The sequence below is a fragment of the Camellia sinensis genome, chromosome 2 (genome assembly GCF_055761805.1).
Source record: "Camellia sinensis isolate YWXY chromosome 2, ASM5576180v1, whole genome shotgun sequence".
Classification (NCBI taxonomy): domain Eukaryota; kingdom Viridiplantae; phylum Streptophyta; class Magnoliopsida; order Ericales; family Theaceae; genus Camellia; species Camellia sinensis.
In genome coordinates, this window is record NC_138962.1 from 137,479,244 (window position 1) to 137,495,643 (window position 16,400).

A 16,400-nucleotide genomic window follows, 5' to 3' on the forward strand; every position below is an offset into this window, starting at 1 on the left:
TGCAAAATATAAGTTCCAAAATATCTCAAAATGTATCTCCCACGCCTACTCCTCTCATCTCAAAATCTGTTTCTCTTCCAAATTTCAAAATTTGAACAGACACCCTCTCTCTCTCTCTCTCTCTCTCTCTCTCCATCAGAGGCCATTCCCATGTTCTTCTTCAATTCTATCGGAGCCCAACAATTGCCGAAGACACAACCCCGAACCCCCTATTACCCTTTTCGTCTTCTCTCTTCCTCCCTCTCTCTCTCCGCCATCCCAATCTTCATCAACAATGGCAGCCACTGCAAAATGAAGAATCTAAAGGAAGAATTTGGTATATTTGACCCATCATGGTATATTTCCAGCAAGAGAGCAAACTAGAAATTGGTAGATCTAAATGCATTGTCTAACCATTCTTTACTCTGTTTATAAATAATAAAAAGTTATGGAGTTCAACCATTCTTTGCTCTAACCAAATGTACTGTTCAAAGGGCTGTAATTTATTCACCTTCAGCAATCTCATCCCCCTTTCTCCTCCGTGAATGTAATAAAAATGAAAAGTGTAGGCTTCGTGGTCACCAATGATTATCTTCCTTGCAGCTCTAAACCGTGTTGCGTGTTACTCTATTCCTTGATTTTTATTAGATTTCTTTCTCAATGTTCTTATCCTGTACCAGTCCCGAAGCATGTGCTGCAATATTGTGGAAGTCTTCCCAAGCAGCTCCTAAGGTATGTGATAAATCTGATAATTTTAGTTTCCAGAAATATAGAATCATCTTTGTTGATCAATGTTGGGTGTAAATTTGTAAGGCTGCTGAAAAACTGAAGACAACTGCTCAAGAACATTACAGGCTCAGAATTGCAGATGGTATAATTCCTGTAAGCACATGGGTCTCTTATCATGTTTACAGTTTTTTTGTAATTTTTTTCATTTGTTTCGAAGAAATGAGCTGGAAATAAGAAAATCAAAAGTGGAATCATATGAAATGGTCAGATGTGAAAAATTTTGTAGGAGTTAAGATTTTTTTATTTAAACTGAAATTTAATGTTTATGAATTAGGTTTACTGGGATACCTGATTATAAAATATAAAAATAAAAAAAATAAAAAAATAAATAAAAAAGAAAAAAGTTTGTGGAATTCTACCATTGTTTACTCTGTTTATGAATTAAGTTTACATGACATTCGCTGGATTTATTCCTTACCTAAAGTTGTATCTGAGCTTCTGATTTCTATTTAAGAGAAGATTGGATCACGGGGTTGTTATGATTCTTGGCCATGTGATGCTTCATCAAATACCTGATAATTATCCAGTTATCTAGACTTTGATTCGACTTGATCTTATGAATTTTGATACTCTGGTTTGATGTCATGTAACCTAATTTTTTATAGTTTGTTTGGTTCCTATAGGAGGTAGATCCATCCATGGAGAATGAAGAGGCTCTTGGCACAGATGGAATGGATGGTTTTTTGTCCAATCTAGCTAATGCAATTCCTGGAATTGACAAGGCTATGAGCTTTGCGGAGATGCTCAAGTAAGTAACCATGCTCAAATATTACAAATAGCCAAATAATTTTTAGAAATAAAGAAATTGGACCAACCTTATCAACCATGACAGTTGACAGTGATCACTTACCAATACTCCTTTCCTTCTTTAACTCCAATGACACAAACCAAGTCAAAGAAAACAATCTCAAAAGAAAGGAAATAAAATTGTATGGGCAAATTACACATACCTCACTTGACAATTATGCTCAAGTAACAATGTTTCATTTGATTTGGTAGCTCTATAAACAACAAATCTCTCAGGTCCCAATCATTTGTTTCATATTTAGATCTGGGTTGAATGGTATATTAACAATGCATATAAGGTGTTTGAAAAAATGCATGTGAGAGATAGAAATTGGTAGTGGTGGCTATTGGGGTGGTGGGTTTTAATTGGTTCTGGAAGGTGTAATTTGATCAATTAATTTTTTATTTATTGTTTAAAAGTACTAAAATAAACTTTAAAGGATAAAATTTTTATTTTTATTTAAACTTTGACGACATTATTAATTTTTTTGCATTTATCTAATATTGATTAACATAAGATTGTAAGTTTAAAAAAATCATGTTGTCCCTTATCAATGGTTGGATTTTTAGGTGTTTGGACATGGAATTGAAGAGTTACGCTTTGAGATTGATACATGTTTAGGAATCTACTATGTTTTTCTTGTGTATAATACAAATATTACAGATAGCCAAATAATTTTTAGAAATAAAGAAATTGGACCAACCTTATCAACCATGACAGCTGACAGTGATCACTTACCAATCCTCATTTCCTTCTTTAATTCCAATGACACAAACCAAGTCAAAGAAAACAATCTCAAAAGAAAGAAAATAAAATTGTATGGGCAAATTACACATACCTCACTTGACAATTATCCTTTCACCTTTTTTCCTTTGTTGTTTTATGATTGATTTTGAGAGAAACTGTGTTTGATGAAATGGTTGAGAGTTACACTGTGTAATATTATTAGGGTATGCCCGTGCTTGAAGGCACGATGAAAATATTATTGGAATGAAAATGTAATTGGAATGATTTTATGATTTTAAACAAACAATAAAATGTAAGTCCCACAACACAGAAACATATAATAAAAATCAGACGAAATATGCCAGCTAATGCATATAAGGTGTTTGAAAAAATGCATGTGAGAGATAGAAATTGGTAGTGGTGGCTATTGGGGTGGTGGATTTTAACTAGTTCTGGAAAGTGCAATTTGGTCAATTAATTTTGTATTTATTGTTTAAAAGTACTAAAATAAACTTTGAAGGATAAAATTTTTATTTTGATTTAAACTTTGATGACATTATTATTTTTTTTTACATTTATCTAATATTGATTAACATAAGATTGTAAGTGTACTATAATTAAATTTTTAGCAAAATTTGTTATAATGTTTTATATCAATCGTCTTTTCTTTCTTTCTTTTTTTTAAATTATAAGCAGAGGTCCATAAAATATCAAAAAATGGTCCTTTCTATTTGGGATACCATGTGACACATCATAAACCAATCACAAATCATTATGCCTTCTGTTGTCTCTTATCACCTAACAAAAAAATCATGGGTTTTACCTTCTCTACTAAACCATGCAATAACACGTGGTTGTGCCGTTGAGACACGAGACAACTGTTCTAAAATATCCTTAAATTGTTTTGACTATTTTAATGTGTCATTGAAATGAAAATCAATGGTTAGACCTAGGATGAAACCTCTTACCTCACAAGCTATATCAAAAAGAAATTGTATAGTAAAAAATTTACATGTGAATGTTTTTATACAAAGGAAAACATAATAGATTTGTATTATACACAGTTTGTTATCCTTACTATTCAAGAATTTAGCATTCCTATGCGTAAATAGTTTGCGTTGCCTCTTGGCTTTTGTCGCCAATAGTTTGTTTGGATTTTATTGAGTGTCAACTCTTTTTTGGTTTGTGCTTTGATTGGTTATTGTTTGGATGCAATATAGGACTGCTCTAAATCATAAAACAAGGCGCCTGATTTGTGCAAATTGGTCATCAGGTCATATTAAATTAGAACATATTTAATAGAAGCTATGTTTGGATTTTTAGGTGTCTGGACAACTGGACTATGGATTTTATCAATTACATATGACTAAAAACACCCTTGAATAAAAAATGAATGACAGCTAAGAGTTTTTTTTTGGCCCTTCCCTTCAATAAAATTTTTTCCTTTAAATATTTAGTTTATACTTGAGACTTCAGCTCATTTCCTTCTTTAGTATGTATGGGATTACAAGATATTCTTTTGTTCCTGTGATTACAAGATATCTTTTCTTTTTCTTTTTTCTTTTTTTTTCCCCTCCTGTTTTTATGTGAAGGGCTACCTTTTTTTTTTTTTTTTTTTCCTATTTCTTAATCTCGGAGAATGTTAAGAAGTTGAGATATTCAAAATTGAATTTGAAACTCTCACACTCAAATTTTAGTTGGTTTTCCTGAAGTTGAGATATTCAAAATTAATTGCTATAATTGAGAAGACCCATTGCGGTAATGAAAATTAAACTTTCTAAATATATATATTTTTATTGCGCACACCAGTGTTTAGTAGGGGTGCAACTCGGGCGGGTTCGGTCGGGTTGGGGGTCTGCCCAAGCCCGACCCGAATTGTATTTGGCACTGCCCAGGCCCGCCCAAGCCCGACCATGAACCCGAACATTGTTGCCCAAGCCCGGCCCAAGCTTTGTATTTTGAACTCGGGTTGCCCGAATTGCTCGAATTGCCCGAGTTCAGAAACCTGTAGGTAGATCTAAGGGTAGACATAAAAGATGCTAATCTAATGGTAGAAAACTAACCAAAAAAAAATAAAAAATAAAAATTAAGACTAACTCTTTTACTTAATAGAAGACTAACCAAAAAAAAAAAAAAAAAAAAAAAATTAAGACTAACTCTTTTACTTAATTTATATATATTACATAATTTATTAAATTATATATATATTATATATTATATATTATATAATTTATATAATATATTAAATTGAATTCGGGTTCGGGTTGCTCGGGTTGGCCATTGGTTTTGCCCAAGCCCGGCCCGAATTGCAATTCGGGCATCAAAAATCTGCCCAAGCCCGTCCAGATTACAAGATATAGTTGCCCAAGCCCTAAAAAAACTCGGGCTGGGCTCGGGTTGCTCGGGTTGAGCCCGCCCGAGTTGCACCCCTAGTGTTTAGTCATGAACAACTGTACGTGGCCCTATCTAGATGCACATCTTTTGATCGTACAAGTGTCTTCCTTCCCAACAATGAGCTAGATTCTACTACAAACATTGTTTATCCTGAAATTTTGTTATAGCGTTATTTGTGGATCAAATCACTTTTATCAAAAGGTACAATTTATTTATTGACAAATTTGTTTCTATTGATTACAAATTATTATTTTAAATATTTTTTGCTATATATGTTGACTTTTGTAGGATTGGGTTAAAAAATATATGGACCTCAAAAAGATAAATACAATTAGATTGCTTTGATGGGGATGTAACAAGATAATTTCAATTTAAAAGTGTTTTGATATTTATATAGATTTTTTTCTACTAATAAACGAACTTTTTTATTTTCATAAATTACTAGATTGTCGTGCATGTTTCTCATTGGGGATATATAGAAGTTGAAACAAATACTTTTTTGAAAGTGATGAGACGCTCTTAAGAATTCTAATAAAGAACAAGTTTGAAAATCATATTTATTTTTATGAAAAGCGTACATATGCTGGTATATGTATATCTCAAGGATATTAGTATACTCCTTCCAAAGTGTTGACTACATCTCTAGACCGCTTGGCAATCCTAGCCTGATCATAGCCCTACGAATGAGCTAGTCTACGGTGGCTATATCACTCTAAGAAGGCAAGGCAAGTCTATCTAGTTACAGGGTGTCACTTAAGGCTGGTTTGGCAAATGTAAAAAAAGTTAAAAAATTATTTAAAAAGTTAAAAATTTATCATTATTCATCAAAAAAAAAAAAAAATAAAAAACTTAATATACAAATATTAAATACAAATAAACTTTTTGGCCCATCAATGTACTGACGTCAGGCTAGATTCAGTGAAAGGAAAAAAAAAATTGCATGTATACATTCACTAAGTTGGATGGTAAAGTCAGGCTCGTGGGGGCCCACCATGGGTCCCGTTTTGATAATCCGAATCATTCAAGATGTAGAACTCGTCTAGTACTTTATGTCTGTAAAAAATTACATCTATCGATTGCTAACTATATGATCAAATCAGTTTTGTATAAAAATTAGATGGTGTTATAGTTAACAGTTGACAAAAAAACTAATATGATTAGATAGCTATCGATATTCAATCAACGTGATTTTTTACAAACATATAGTACTCGACGAGTTCTACACATTAACGGTTCCGATTAGAAAAACGGGACTCGTGGTGGGCCCACATGGGCAGAACAATACCGTCCAATCAAAGCCCAAAAAGGAGGCAATTATTTCCCATGTATTCACCAAGCCGTGCACTGCCAATCCGTACGGCGTATTACACTATCTTCTCCTACACACTTTTTTATACAATTTTTTAATACACATTTTTTCATAAAAGGTCAAAAAATTAACCCAAACATTCATATTTTTTTTCTCAATTTTTTAGTCAAAAAAGATAAAAAAATACATTTATTTAGGACACCTCAAACAATCCCTTAATAGTCAATCAATTTGTTGTCCCAGTTCGCGGGTGTAGCCTAGAACATGAGAGGGGTTAACATAAAATAGGGGTGGGCAACGGTTTATCCGACCCGCCCAAACTGTCCAACCCGCCCAACCTGCATATAAATGAGCGGTTTCGCAAACATAATACAGGCGAATGCGGTTTGAAATATGACAAATTTGCGGGTTGCAGGCAGGTCGCGGATTAAACCCGCAACCCGCAAAAACCGCCCACACTTTAATTATTATTATTATTATTTTTTTTATATACCAACTTTGTAACTTTAACAGGAGCACCACTATGTTCTCTATGACACTAGGATCCTTATTTTTTAGTATTTCTCAACTTTTTTAATGTCGTAGAATTATCAAGTCCTAAATTTGGTTTCTTATATGATTTTCATTAGTGACTCATCTACTTTTTCCTAATAAAATTTTCCTTCGGGTGGTCGATGGAGCTTCTAGTTTGATTATTGATTACTGAATTGGCAATTCTAATTGAGTGCAATTTTTAATGGATTGATATATATTTTTTAATGCATTGATATACATATTTTTCATGGCAAAAATGCTAGTGTATGAGCTCTTTATTTTGGGTACTTTCATTTAATGCTTTGATATTCAATTTTTATTTGTAAACTCATCAGAAAATTATTGTCAAATGATCACAAATATATAAAATGAATCTGATGCCTAAATTCGATGGAAAAAAAAAAAACTCAAAAATTAATTTTTAAAGAAAAAAGTGTAAACTGCAAACCGCCCTTAACCGTCCGCACATCTGCGAACCCTATCCGCACAAACCGCAAACCGCACTGCGGGCGGTTGCGGGTTGACTTTTTTCCAAACCGCACAGATGCGGATGGGTCAAAACCAAACCGCAAACCGCACAAAACCGATCCGCGAGCACCCCTAACATAAAACACAAAAGTTTCTCGTTATATTTATTTATATAGCTATAGAACTATAACTAAAAGAAAGTGTCCGTTGACGTTGGTTATTTGTTGTAGTTTTCTTTCTTTCTTTCTTTTTCATTTTTTTTTCATCGAGTGGTGTTCAATCTACTGAATTTATTAGCACAAAATTGAAAAGAATGCTTTGCATTCCAAGTGAGATGCCCAAGAGAAAATGAAGGAGGAGAAGAATTGATAAGGAATCTTTAACATAAAATAGTGAATGTAAATACTTGACGAGAATTCTCAACTTGAGATGTTAGAAGGTGCAAAATCAATGTGCGCTAGAGCTGCTATGTCTCGGTCTGATCCTCATTGTACTAGTCTCATGCTATTGTGCTTGTAGTAGGTCTGGGTAGAGAACATGTGATATACCTCAAAACAATACATTTCTGTTACCGTAATATATATTGGTAGCCATAGGTCATTTGAATATTTTTTATTTTTTATTTTTGGCCTTTAGAAATATAGAGCAATTTCTAAAATTGGTAGAATTGTAAACCAAAAATCCAAAATCAAAAGCGAAATTCATGTAATTTGAAAATTTTTAATGAAGGTTAATAAATTTGTAATAAAAACTTGATAAATGACTAATTGCAAAAAACATAAGGAGTAAATCTATGAATTAAGGATACGGATACGGACACGGACACAGGACATAGGACGCGACAATTTCTAAAAAATGGGAATACGGACACCGCAGGGAACACAGTAAATTTTTTAATTTTATTATAAATATTTTTATTTTAATACACATTAATTATTTTATTTATTTATTTATTATATATTTTAAATAATGTGTTTTAATTAATTTTTTTATTTTATTTTATATACATATGTTTAATTTTTTTTAATTAATATGTATAAATATATATTATCTTAAATTTTTATATGTTTTTAAAAAATAAAAAATAAAAGTGTTTACTTTCATGATAAAAAAGTTAAAAAAAGAAAATACAAAGGAAGGTTTAAAAGAAAAAAGGATAGTCTCCCAATAAAATTTACAAAATGGTATAAAGACCCATGTGGTCCAATTTTCATCATCCAAAATTACGTCATATCAAAAGCCCACACATTTGTTTCTAGATATTTGAACATGGTGGTCCATCAACCAGCAAATCCATCCCCATCCTTCTTCAAATATTATCCGAAGCATATACCCTACGCGACTGTCAGTTCTAGAGAGAGAAAACAGAGATCTGAGAGAGAATGGCAAACCCTTAGGTGTTCTTCGACATGGCTGTCGGAGGTCAATCGGCCAAGAGGATCGTGATGGAGCTTTACGCTGACACCACTCCCCGAACCGCTGTGAACTTCCGAGCACTTTGCACCGTCGAATGACGACCGACGACCGACGAACGACCAACGAAGAGCGACCAGGTGCTCTCTGTTCTCTCTTCGATCTAGGTTAGATATTGTTTGGTTTTTGGTTCAGATCGATAGGAATCTGCTTCTGAGTTGTTTTATTTTAGATCCATAGGAATTTGCTTTAAAATCTGCTTTTGTTCTCTCTTCGCGTTTCTTCTCGCCGACCGTGTCCCATGGCGTGTTCAGATTTGGACACGCCTGTGCCCGCTGTGTCTCCGCCGTGTTCAGCTTTCCGGAACACAGATGCTTAAGAGTGCTTTGAAGGAAGCATCCGAATCTGATGGTAAAAACTATAATTTAGCATGGCTACTACACAGTGGGGTATGACATGTTGCCAAGGAGTGCTTTAATTGACTGTTGTCGGCATGATAGTCACTTCTTTCGGGATCGTGGAAGCATTCATTACAGTGAGTTGATAGCTTACTGGATATTGGAAGGATACCTTGGGCATGTTGATTGTTTGGAGAAGGCATATGAAAAGGGCCATTCTGTTTTCATGGATCTTATGGATTGTTAACTCTTGAAAAAATTGGATAGTGGTTACGTTGTCATGGACAGTGGCCGAGGAATTGTAAATTTGGATGACTTTGACCGCTTTGGATTCGGGGGACCACCAGTCTTGGCTTGGCTGATCTGCTTGAGGATGGTGAGTGGGAAGGCTTTGGGAGAATGAGTCAAGCAGATGCAATTGTAAATTTGGATGACTGACCGCTGTGGATTCGGGGGACCACCAGTCTTGGCTTGGTTGATCTGCTTGAGGGCTGTGAGGGGACAGCCAGTCTTGGCTTGGCTTAATTGTTTGAGGATGGTGAGTGGGAAGGCTTTGGGAGAATCAGTCAAGCAGATGGAATGATAAAATCAGTTTGTTCAACTAAAATGGGACGGAAAGATCAATAGTTTGAAGACAAGTTAGTGAATCAATTTGGGGCAGTCTATCTAAGAGTTTACAGCCACGTAGTGAGAGATGAGTAAGCTGTCCAAGGTCTTCAAGTTTTGGTATGACTTTGACCGCTTTGGATTCGGGGGACCACCAGTCTTGGCTTGGCTGATCTGCTTGAGGATGGTGAGTGGGAAGGCTTTGGGAGAATCAGTCAAGTAGATGCAATTGTAAATTTGAATGACTCTGATCGCTGTGGATTTGGGGGGACCACCAGTCTTGGCTTGGCTGATCTGCTTGAGGATGGTGAGTGGGAAGGCTTTGGGAGAATCAGTCAAGTAGATGCAATTGTAAATTTGGATGACTCTGATCGCTGTGGATTCGGAGGGACCACAAGTCTTGGCTTGGTTGATCTGCTTGAGGACTTTGAGGGGACAGCCAGTCTTGGCTTGGCTTATTTGTTTGAGGATGGTGACTGGGAAGGCTTTGGGAGAATCAGTCAAGCAGATGCAATTGTAAATTTGGATGACTCTGACCGCTGTGGATTCGGGGGGACCACCAGTCTTGGCTTGGTTGATCTGCTTGAGGACTGTGAGGGGACATCCATTCTTGGCTTGGCTTATTTGTTTGAGGATGGTGAGTGGGAAGGCTTTGGGAGAATCAGTCAAGCAGATGCAATGATAAAATCAGTTTGTTCAACTAAAATGGGGCAGAAACTGTCAATGCTTTTCCTTAATGGAAATCGTTGTCTGGAAATCCTTGACAGTTTCTCTGGGTTGGAGGAACTCCAAGTTCTTGCCCTTTTCAACCCGACCGCCAAATCACTGACACAACACTTGTCTGAAATGCGCCAGCTTATTGTGCTTGTTCTCAGAGGTTGTGATTTTTTGGTGGAGATGGACCTCAAGTTTGAACTTGCAAGATTGACTGTTCTTGAGATATCTAATGCTAGCTCCTTGAAAAGAATTCCAGATGATTTTTTTGCACATATGCTCCAACTTCAAAGCTTGCATATATCCGAACTTATGGTTGATCCTTTACCTTCATCTCTTTACAACCTTAAAGAATTACGCTGGCTCATTCTTAGAGGGTGTTCTTGCTTCAAAACGATGGACAGTTTGAAAAATTTCAAAAATCTCATGGTGCTTGATGTTTCTGGTGCTACATCTTTGACAAAATTTATCGACAAAACCTTCCGACACACTCCAAAAATTCAGATGCTTAATCTTTCACATACCTCTATTAACAGGATACCAAAACTTGAAGACCTTGGACAGCTTACCAGCTTACTCATCTCTCACTACGTGGCTGTAAACACTTAGATAGACTGCCCCAAACTGATTCACTAACTAATCTCCAAACTCTTGATCTTTCAGGTGCTATAAAGTGTAAGGAATTCCATGAGCAGTCACAAAAACTTCCTAGTGGCCTTCAAATTCTTGATATATCCCAAACTCCTTTAGAAAAACTACATTTTGAGATTAATGCTCATCATCTCTTTATAAAACATTGCCTTCGGCTACAAAAACTACCTTGCATTGAAGCACTTAAAGATCTCGAGGTACTTGATCTTTCAGGTACCTCAAGTTTGGTTGAAATTGAAGATCAATTCTTTAGCCATCTGTCTTTTCTTCAAATTCTCAACTTGTCGAAAACTGGAATAAAAACTCTTCCTTCAGTTTCCAAGCTTAAAAACCTGCGTCAGCTATTATTGTTGGGCTGTATTGCTTTGACAGAGATAAAAGATAGATCTTTTGAGCAGGTTTTTAGATCAAGGATACATCTTTTGCTCTTTAAAACGATCAAATTCTGCAGTCCGGAAGAGGATATCTCTGAAAATATGGTCATTTCCATAAGAATCTACATCTCCATTCTTATTTTTTCCCTGGATAGGATGGACACATAAATGAAATCCTGTCTCCAGTAAAGAGGGATTTTTCTTTAAAATTTGAAGAAACTGAATACCACTCATAGCAATGTGAGGATTGTCAAAACTGAACATGCTCCACTGATTAGGATCCTCCACTTCTGGCAGGGACTTCATATTTCTGCTCTCAGCCCCTTGCATTTTTTTCGTGTGTGGCAGCTCAAGGCACTCAAGATGAGTCAACTTCGAGATTCCGTAGGGAAGCTCTTTAACAGTAGTCCCCAACAGATCAATCATTTCCTCATGCATAAACCCTTCCAAGTTTGAACAACCCCTAAGGAGGAGCTGTCTGAGGTTGCTAAAATTCTCAAGGGATGGTATATGAGTGACTGCTGTTCCAGAAAGATCCAGAACCTCAAGGCTCATGAGCACTTACAAATTTGGCACTGTTGGTAAATCCTCACAACCTCTTATAGATAGCTGACGAAGGTTTTTGAGGTTTGACATGGATGGTAACCATCCAATCTGGGTTTCAGAGAGGTCAAGAATCTGAAGGTGGCTCATGTGTTCCAAAAAACCCGCCCCAGTTTTCTTCAAAGAACTAACACCACATAAATTCAGCTCATTAAGATTTGATAGAGTTTCTAGAGGTGGAAGTGCTATCAAGTTAGTACAGTTGTCAAGATTTTGAAGCCAAGACATCTGCTCAAAAGATGTATCTTTTATCTCTGTCAAAGCAATACAGTCCGTCAATAATAGCTGACACAGGTTTTTAAGCTTGGAAACTGAAGGAAGAGTTTTTATTCCAGTTTTCGACAAGTTGAGAATTTGAAGAAAAGAAAGATGGCTAAAGAATTGATCTTCAATTTTAACCAGACTTGAGGTACCTAAAAGATCAAGTACCTCGAGATCTTTAAGTGCTTCAATGCAAGGTAGTTTTTGTAGCCGAAGGCAATGTTTTATAAAGAGATGATGAGCATTAATCTCAAAAGGTAGTTTTTCTAAAGGAGTTTGGGATATATCAAGAATTTTAAGGCCACTAGGAAGTTTTTGTGACTGCTCATGGAATTCCTTACACTTTATAGCACCTGAAAGATCAAGAGTTTGGAGACTAGTTAGTGAATCAGTTTGGGCAGTCTATCTAAGAGTTTACAGCCACGTAATGAGAGATGAGTAAGCTATCCAATGTCTTCAAGTTTTGGTATGACTTTGACCGCTTTGGATTCGGGGGACCACCAGTCTTGGCTTGGTTGATTTGCTTGAGGATGGTGAGTGGGAAGGCTTTGGGAGAATCAGCCAAGCAGATGCAATTGTAAATTTGGATGACTCTGACCGCTGTGGATTCGGGGGGACCACCAGTCTTGGCTTGGTTGATCTACTTGAGGACTGTGAGGGGACAGCCAGTCTTGGCTTGGCTTATTTGTTTGAGGATGGTGAGTGGGAAGGCTTTGGGAGAATCAGTCAAGTAGATGCAATGATAAAATTAGTTTGTTCAACTAAAATGGGGCAGAAACTGTCAATGCTTTTCCTTAATGGAAATCGTTGTCTGGAAATCCTTGACAGTTTCTCTGGGTTGGAGGAACTCCAAGTTCTTGCCCTTTTCAACCCGACCGCCAAATCACTGACACAACACTTGTCTGAAATGCGCTAGCTTATTGTGCCTGTTCTCAGAGGTTGTGATTTTTTGGTGGAGATGGACCTCAAGTTTGAACTTGCAAGATTGACTGTTCTTGAGATATCTAATGCTAGCTCCTTGAAAAGAATTCCAGATGATTTTTTTGCACATATGCTCCAACTTCAAAGCTTGCATATATCCGAACTTATGGTTGATCCTTTACCTTCATCTCTTTACAACCTTAAAGAATTACGCTGGCTCATTCTTAGAGGGTGTTCTTGCTTCAAAACGATGGACAGTTTGAAAAATTTCAAAAATCTCACGGTGCTTGATGCTTCTGGTGCTACATCTTTGACAAAATTTATCGACAAAACCTTTCGACACACTCCAAAAATTCAGATGCTTAATCTTTCGCATACCTCTATTAACAGGATACCAAAACTTGAAGACCTTGGACAGCTTACTCATCTCTCACTACGTGGCTGTAAACTCTTAGATAGACTGCCCCAAACTGATTCACTAACTAATCTCCAAGCTCTTGATCTTTCAGGTGCTATAAAGTGTAAGGAATTCCATGAGCAGTCATAAAAACTTCCTAGTGGCCTTAGAATTCTTGATATATTCCAAACTCCTTTAGAAAAACTACCTTTTGAGATTAATGCTCATCATCTCTTTATAAAACATTGCATTCGGCTACAAAAACTACATTGCATTGAAGCACTTAAAGATCTCGAGGTACTTGATCTTTCAGGTACCTCAAGTCTGGTTGAAATTGAAGATCAATTCTTTAGCCATCTGTCTTTTCTTCAAATTCTCAACTTGTCGAAAACTGGAATAAAAACTCTTCCTTCAGTTTCCAAGCTTAAAAACCTGCGTCAGCTATTATTGTCGGACTGTATTGCTTTGACAGAGATAAAAGATACATATTTTGAGCAGATGTCTTGGCTTCAAAATCTTGACAACTGTACTAACTTGACAACTTCCACCTCTAGAAACTCTATCAAATCTTAAGGAGCTAAATTTATGTGGTGTTAGTTCTTTGAAGAAAACTGGGCGCGGGTTTTTTGGAACACATGAGCCACCTTCAGATTCTTGACCTCTCTGAAGCCCAGATTGGATGGTTTCCATCCATGTCAAACCTCAAAAGCCTTCGTAAGCTATCTATAAGAGGTTGTGAGGATTTACCAACAGTGCCAAATTTGGAAGTGCTCATTAGGGGTGCAACTCGGGCGGGTTCGGTCGGGTTGGGGGTCTGCCCAAGCCCGACCCGAATTGTATTTGGCAGTGCCCAAGCCCGCCCAAGCCCGACCATGAACCCGAGCATTGCTGCCCAAGCCCGGCCCAAGCTTTGTATTTTGAACTCGGGTTAGCCCGAATTGCCCGAGTCCTGAAACCTGTAGGTAGATCTAAGGGTAGACATAAAAGATGCTAATCTAATGGTAGAAGACTAACCAAAAAAAAAAAAAAAATAAAAATTAAGACTAACTCTTTTACTTAATAGAAGACTAACCAAAAAAATAAAAAAAATAAAAATTAAGACTAACTCTTTTACTTAATTTATATATATATTATATAATTTATTAAATTATATATATATATATTATATATAATATATTAAATTCAATTCGGGTTCGGGTTGCTCGGGTTGGCCATTGGTTCTGCCCAAGCCCGGCCCGAATTGCAATTCGGGCATAAAAAATCTGCCCAAGCCCGTCCAGATTACAAGATATAGTTGCCCAAGCCCTAAAAAAACTCGGGCTGGGCTCGGGTTGCTCGGGTTGAGCCCGCCCGAGTTGCACCCCTAGTGCTCATGAGCCTTGAGGTTCTGGATCTTTCTGGAACAGCAGTCACTCATATACCATCCCTTGAGAATTTTAGCAACCTCAGACAGCTCCTCCTTAGGGGTTGTTCAAACTTGGAAGGGTTTATGCATGGGGAAATGATTGATCTGTTGGGGACCACTGTTAAAGAGCTTCCCTACGGAATCTCGAAGTTGACTCATCTTGAGTGCCTTGAGCTGCCACACACGAAAAAAATGCAAGGGGCTGAGAGCAGAAATATGAAGTCCCTGCCAGAAGTGGAGGATCCTAATCAGTGGAGCATGTTCAGTTTTGACAATCCTCACATTGCTATGAGTGGTATTCAGTTTCTTCAAATTTTAAAGAAAAATCCCTTTTTACTGGAGACAGGATTTCATTTATGTGTCCATCCTATCAAGGGGAAAAATAAGAATGGAGATGTAGATTCTTATGGAAATGACCATATTTTCAGAGATATCCTCTTCTGGACTGCAGAATTTGATCGTTTTAAAGAGCAACGATCACTGGAGATACATGGATTCGATCTTTTCCCCAGTGGTGTAGGGGATGTGCTCTGCAATGCTGACTGTGTGTTTTTTTTATCAATAACACATTCAACAAATGGTTTTCTGATATTGGTGTTTCCAGCCTTCAGGCAATCAAAGGCTGTTGGATTGAGAGATGCACAAAAATGGAAGGTATTTTTAAGCAGGAAAGGAAGATGATATGGGTGAACTGGGGTTAGAAATTTTAGGGATTTCAAATGCAAAAAATTTGAGTAGTATATACAGTGGGACCTGCATTGTCGGAGCTTTCAAAAGCTTAAATGTCTATATCTTGACTGTTGTCCCAAGCTTTCAACTGTTTTCTCGTCATCCTAGCTGCCAGAAAACCTCAAAGTTCTTCAAGTCAAATTTTGTGATAAATTGGAGGCAGTATTCGAACAATCATCTCCAGAGCCCAAATTGCAAAATCTGGAGACATTATTATTTGTGGGAATTACCAGAACTAACGAGCATTGGATGGAGATTGCCCTCTCTACAAACTCTAAAAGTATGGGAGTGTCCAAAACTGCAGAAATTAGAGGACACTATCACATTGGCTGAAAGTTTACGGACTTTATGGATTTCCAATGTTGTTGATTTGAAGAACATATACAGTGGAAGCCAGTAACTTGAAACTTTGATTCTTGAGAGTTGCCCCATGCTTGAAACTATTGTCACTTCATTGCAGCAGCCACAAAGTCCCATGATTGTCAAAATCAAGTCACGCAACAAATTAAAGCCTGTGTTTGGAAGCGACACATTATCAGAGTCTATAATGCAGTAGCTGCACGCACTAAATCTGCACAAATTGCAAAAATTGGAGGAAATTGGGTTTAGAAAAACTGTAGTCACAGGATGCCTAAATTCCCTAGTAATGACAAGATCTCCTCTTGTTAGCTATATCAGAGGGATTTGACGTGGAATGAAACATTACGGATATCGGGCAATTGTAATTGAACAAAATACAAATTCATTGAGATGCTGAACAATTGTTGCCTTTTGCACTCCCAATCTGACTTCAGGTTATTATTTTTATTGCTCTTCATAATCATTTTGTTTTTCACTTACAAGTACGTTCACATCCTACTGAAAAGGGTTTTTTTTTTTTTGTTTCTGTTTATTTTTATTTTTGTTTGTTCTTGCCAACCTAAATTATAGTATGAGCTTCTT

General features: G+C 36.6%; 1 protein-coding gene across 5 annotated transcripts in view; it reads left to right on the forward strand.

The window, feature by feature from the left end:
- Window positions 1-16,400, forward strand: part of LOC114306767 (uncharacterized) — a 64,075-nt gene continuing 47,675 nt past the window's right edge. For 2 of the 5 annotated variants that reach the window (XR_014361638.1, XM_082915642.1), the window contains exons 1-4: window positions 1-335; window positions 660-711; window positions 793-861; window positions 1,392-1,516. Coding sequence is in view for 2 of the 5 variants with exons in the window: in XM_082915642.1 (XP_082771768.1) it covers window positions 31-335; window positions 660-711; window positions 793-861; window positions 1,392-1,516 (551 nt within the window). In the remaining 3 variants the exon portion in view is untranslated. Of the gene's footprint in view, window positions 712-792; window positions 862-1,391; window positions 1,517-16,400 lie in introns of all 5 variants that reach the window. The other 3 variants (XR_014361639.1, XM_082915643.1, XR_014361640.1) reach the window with 3 other exon arrangements.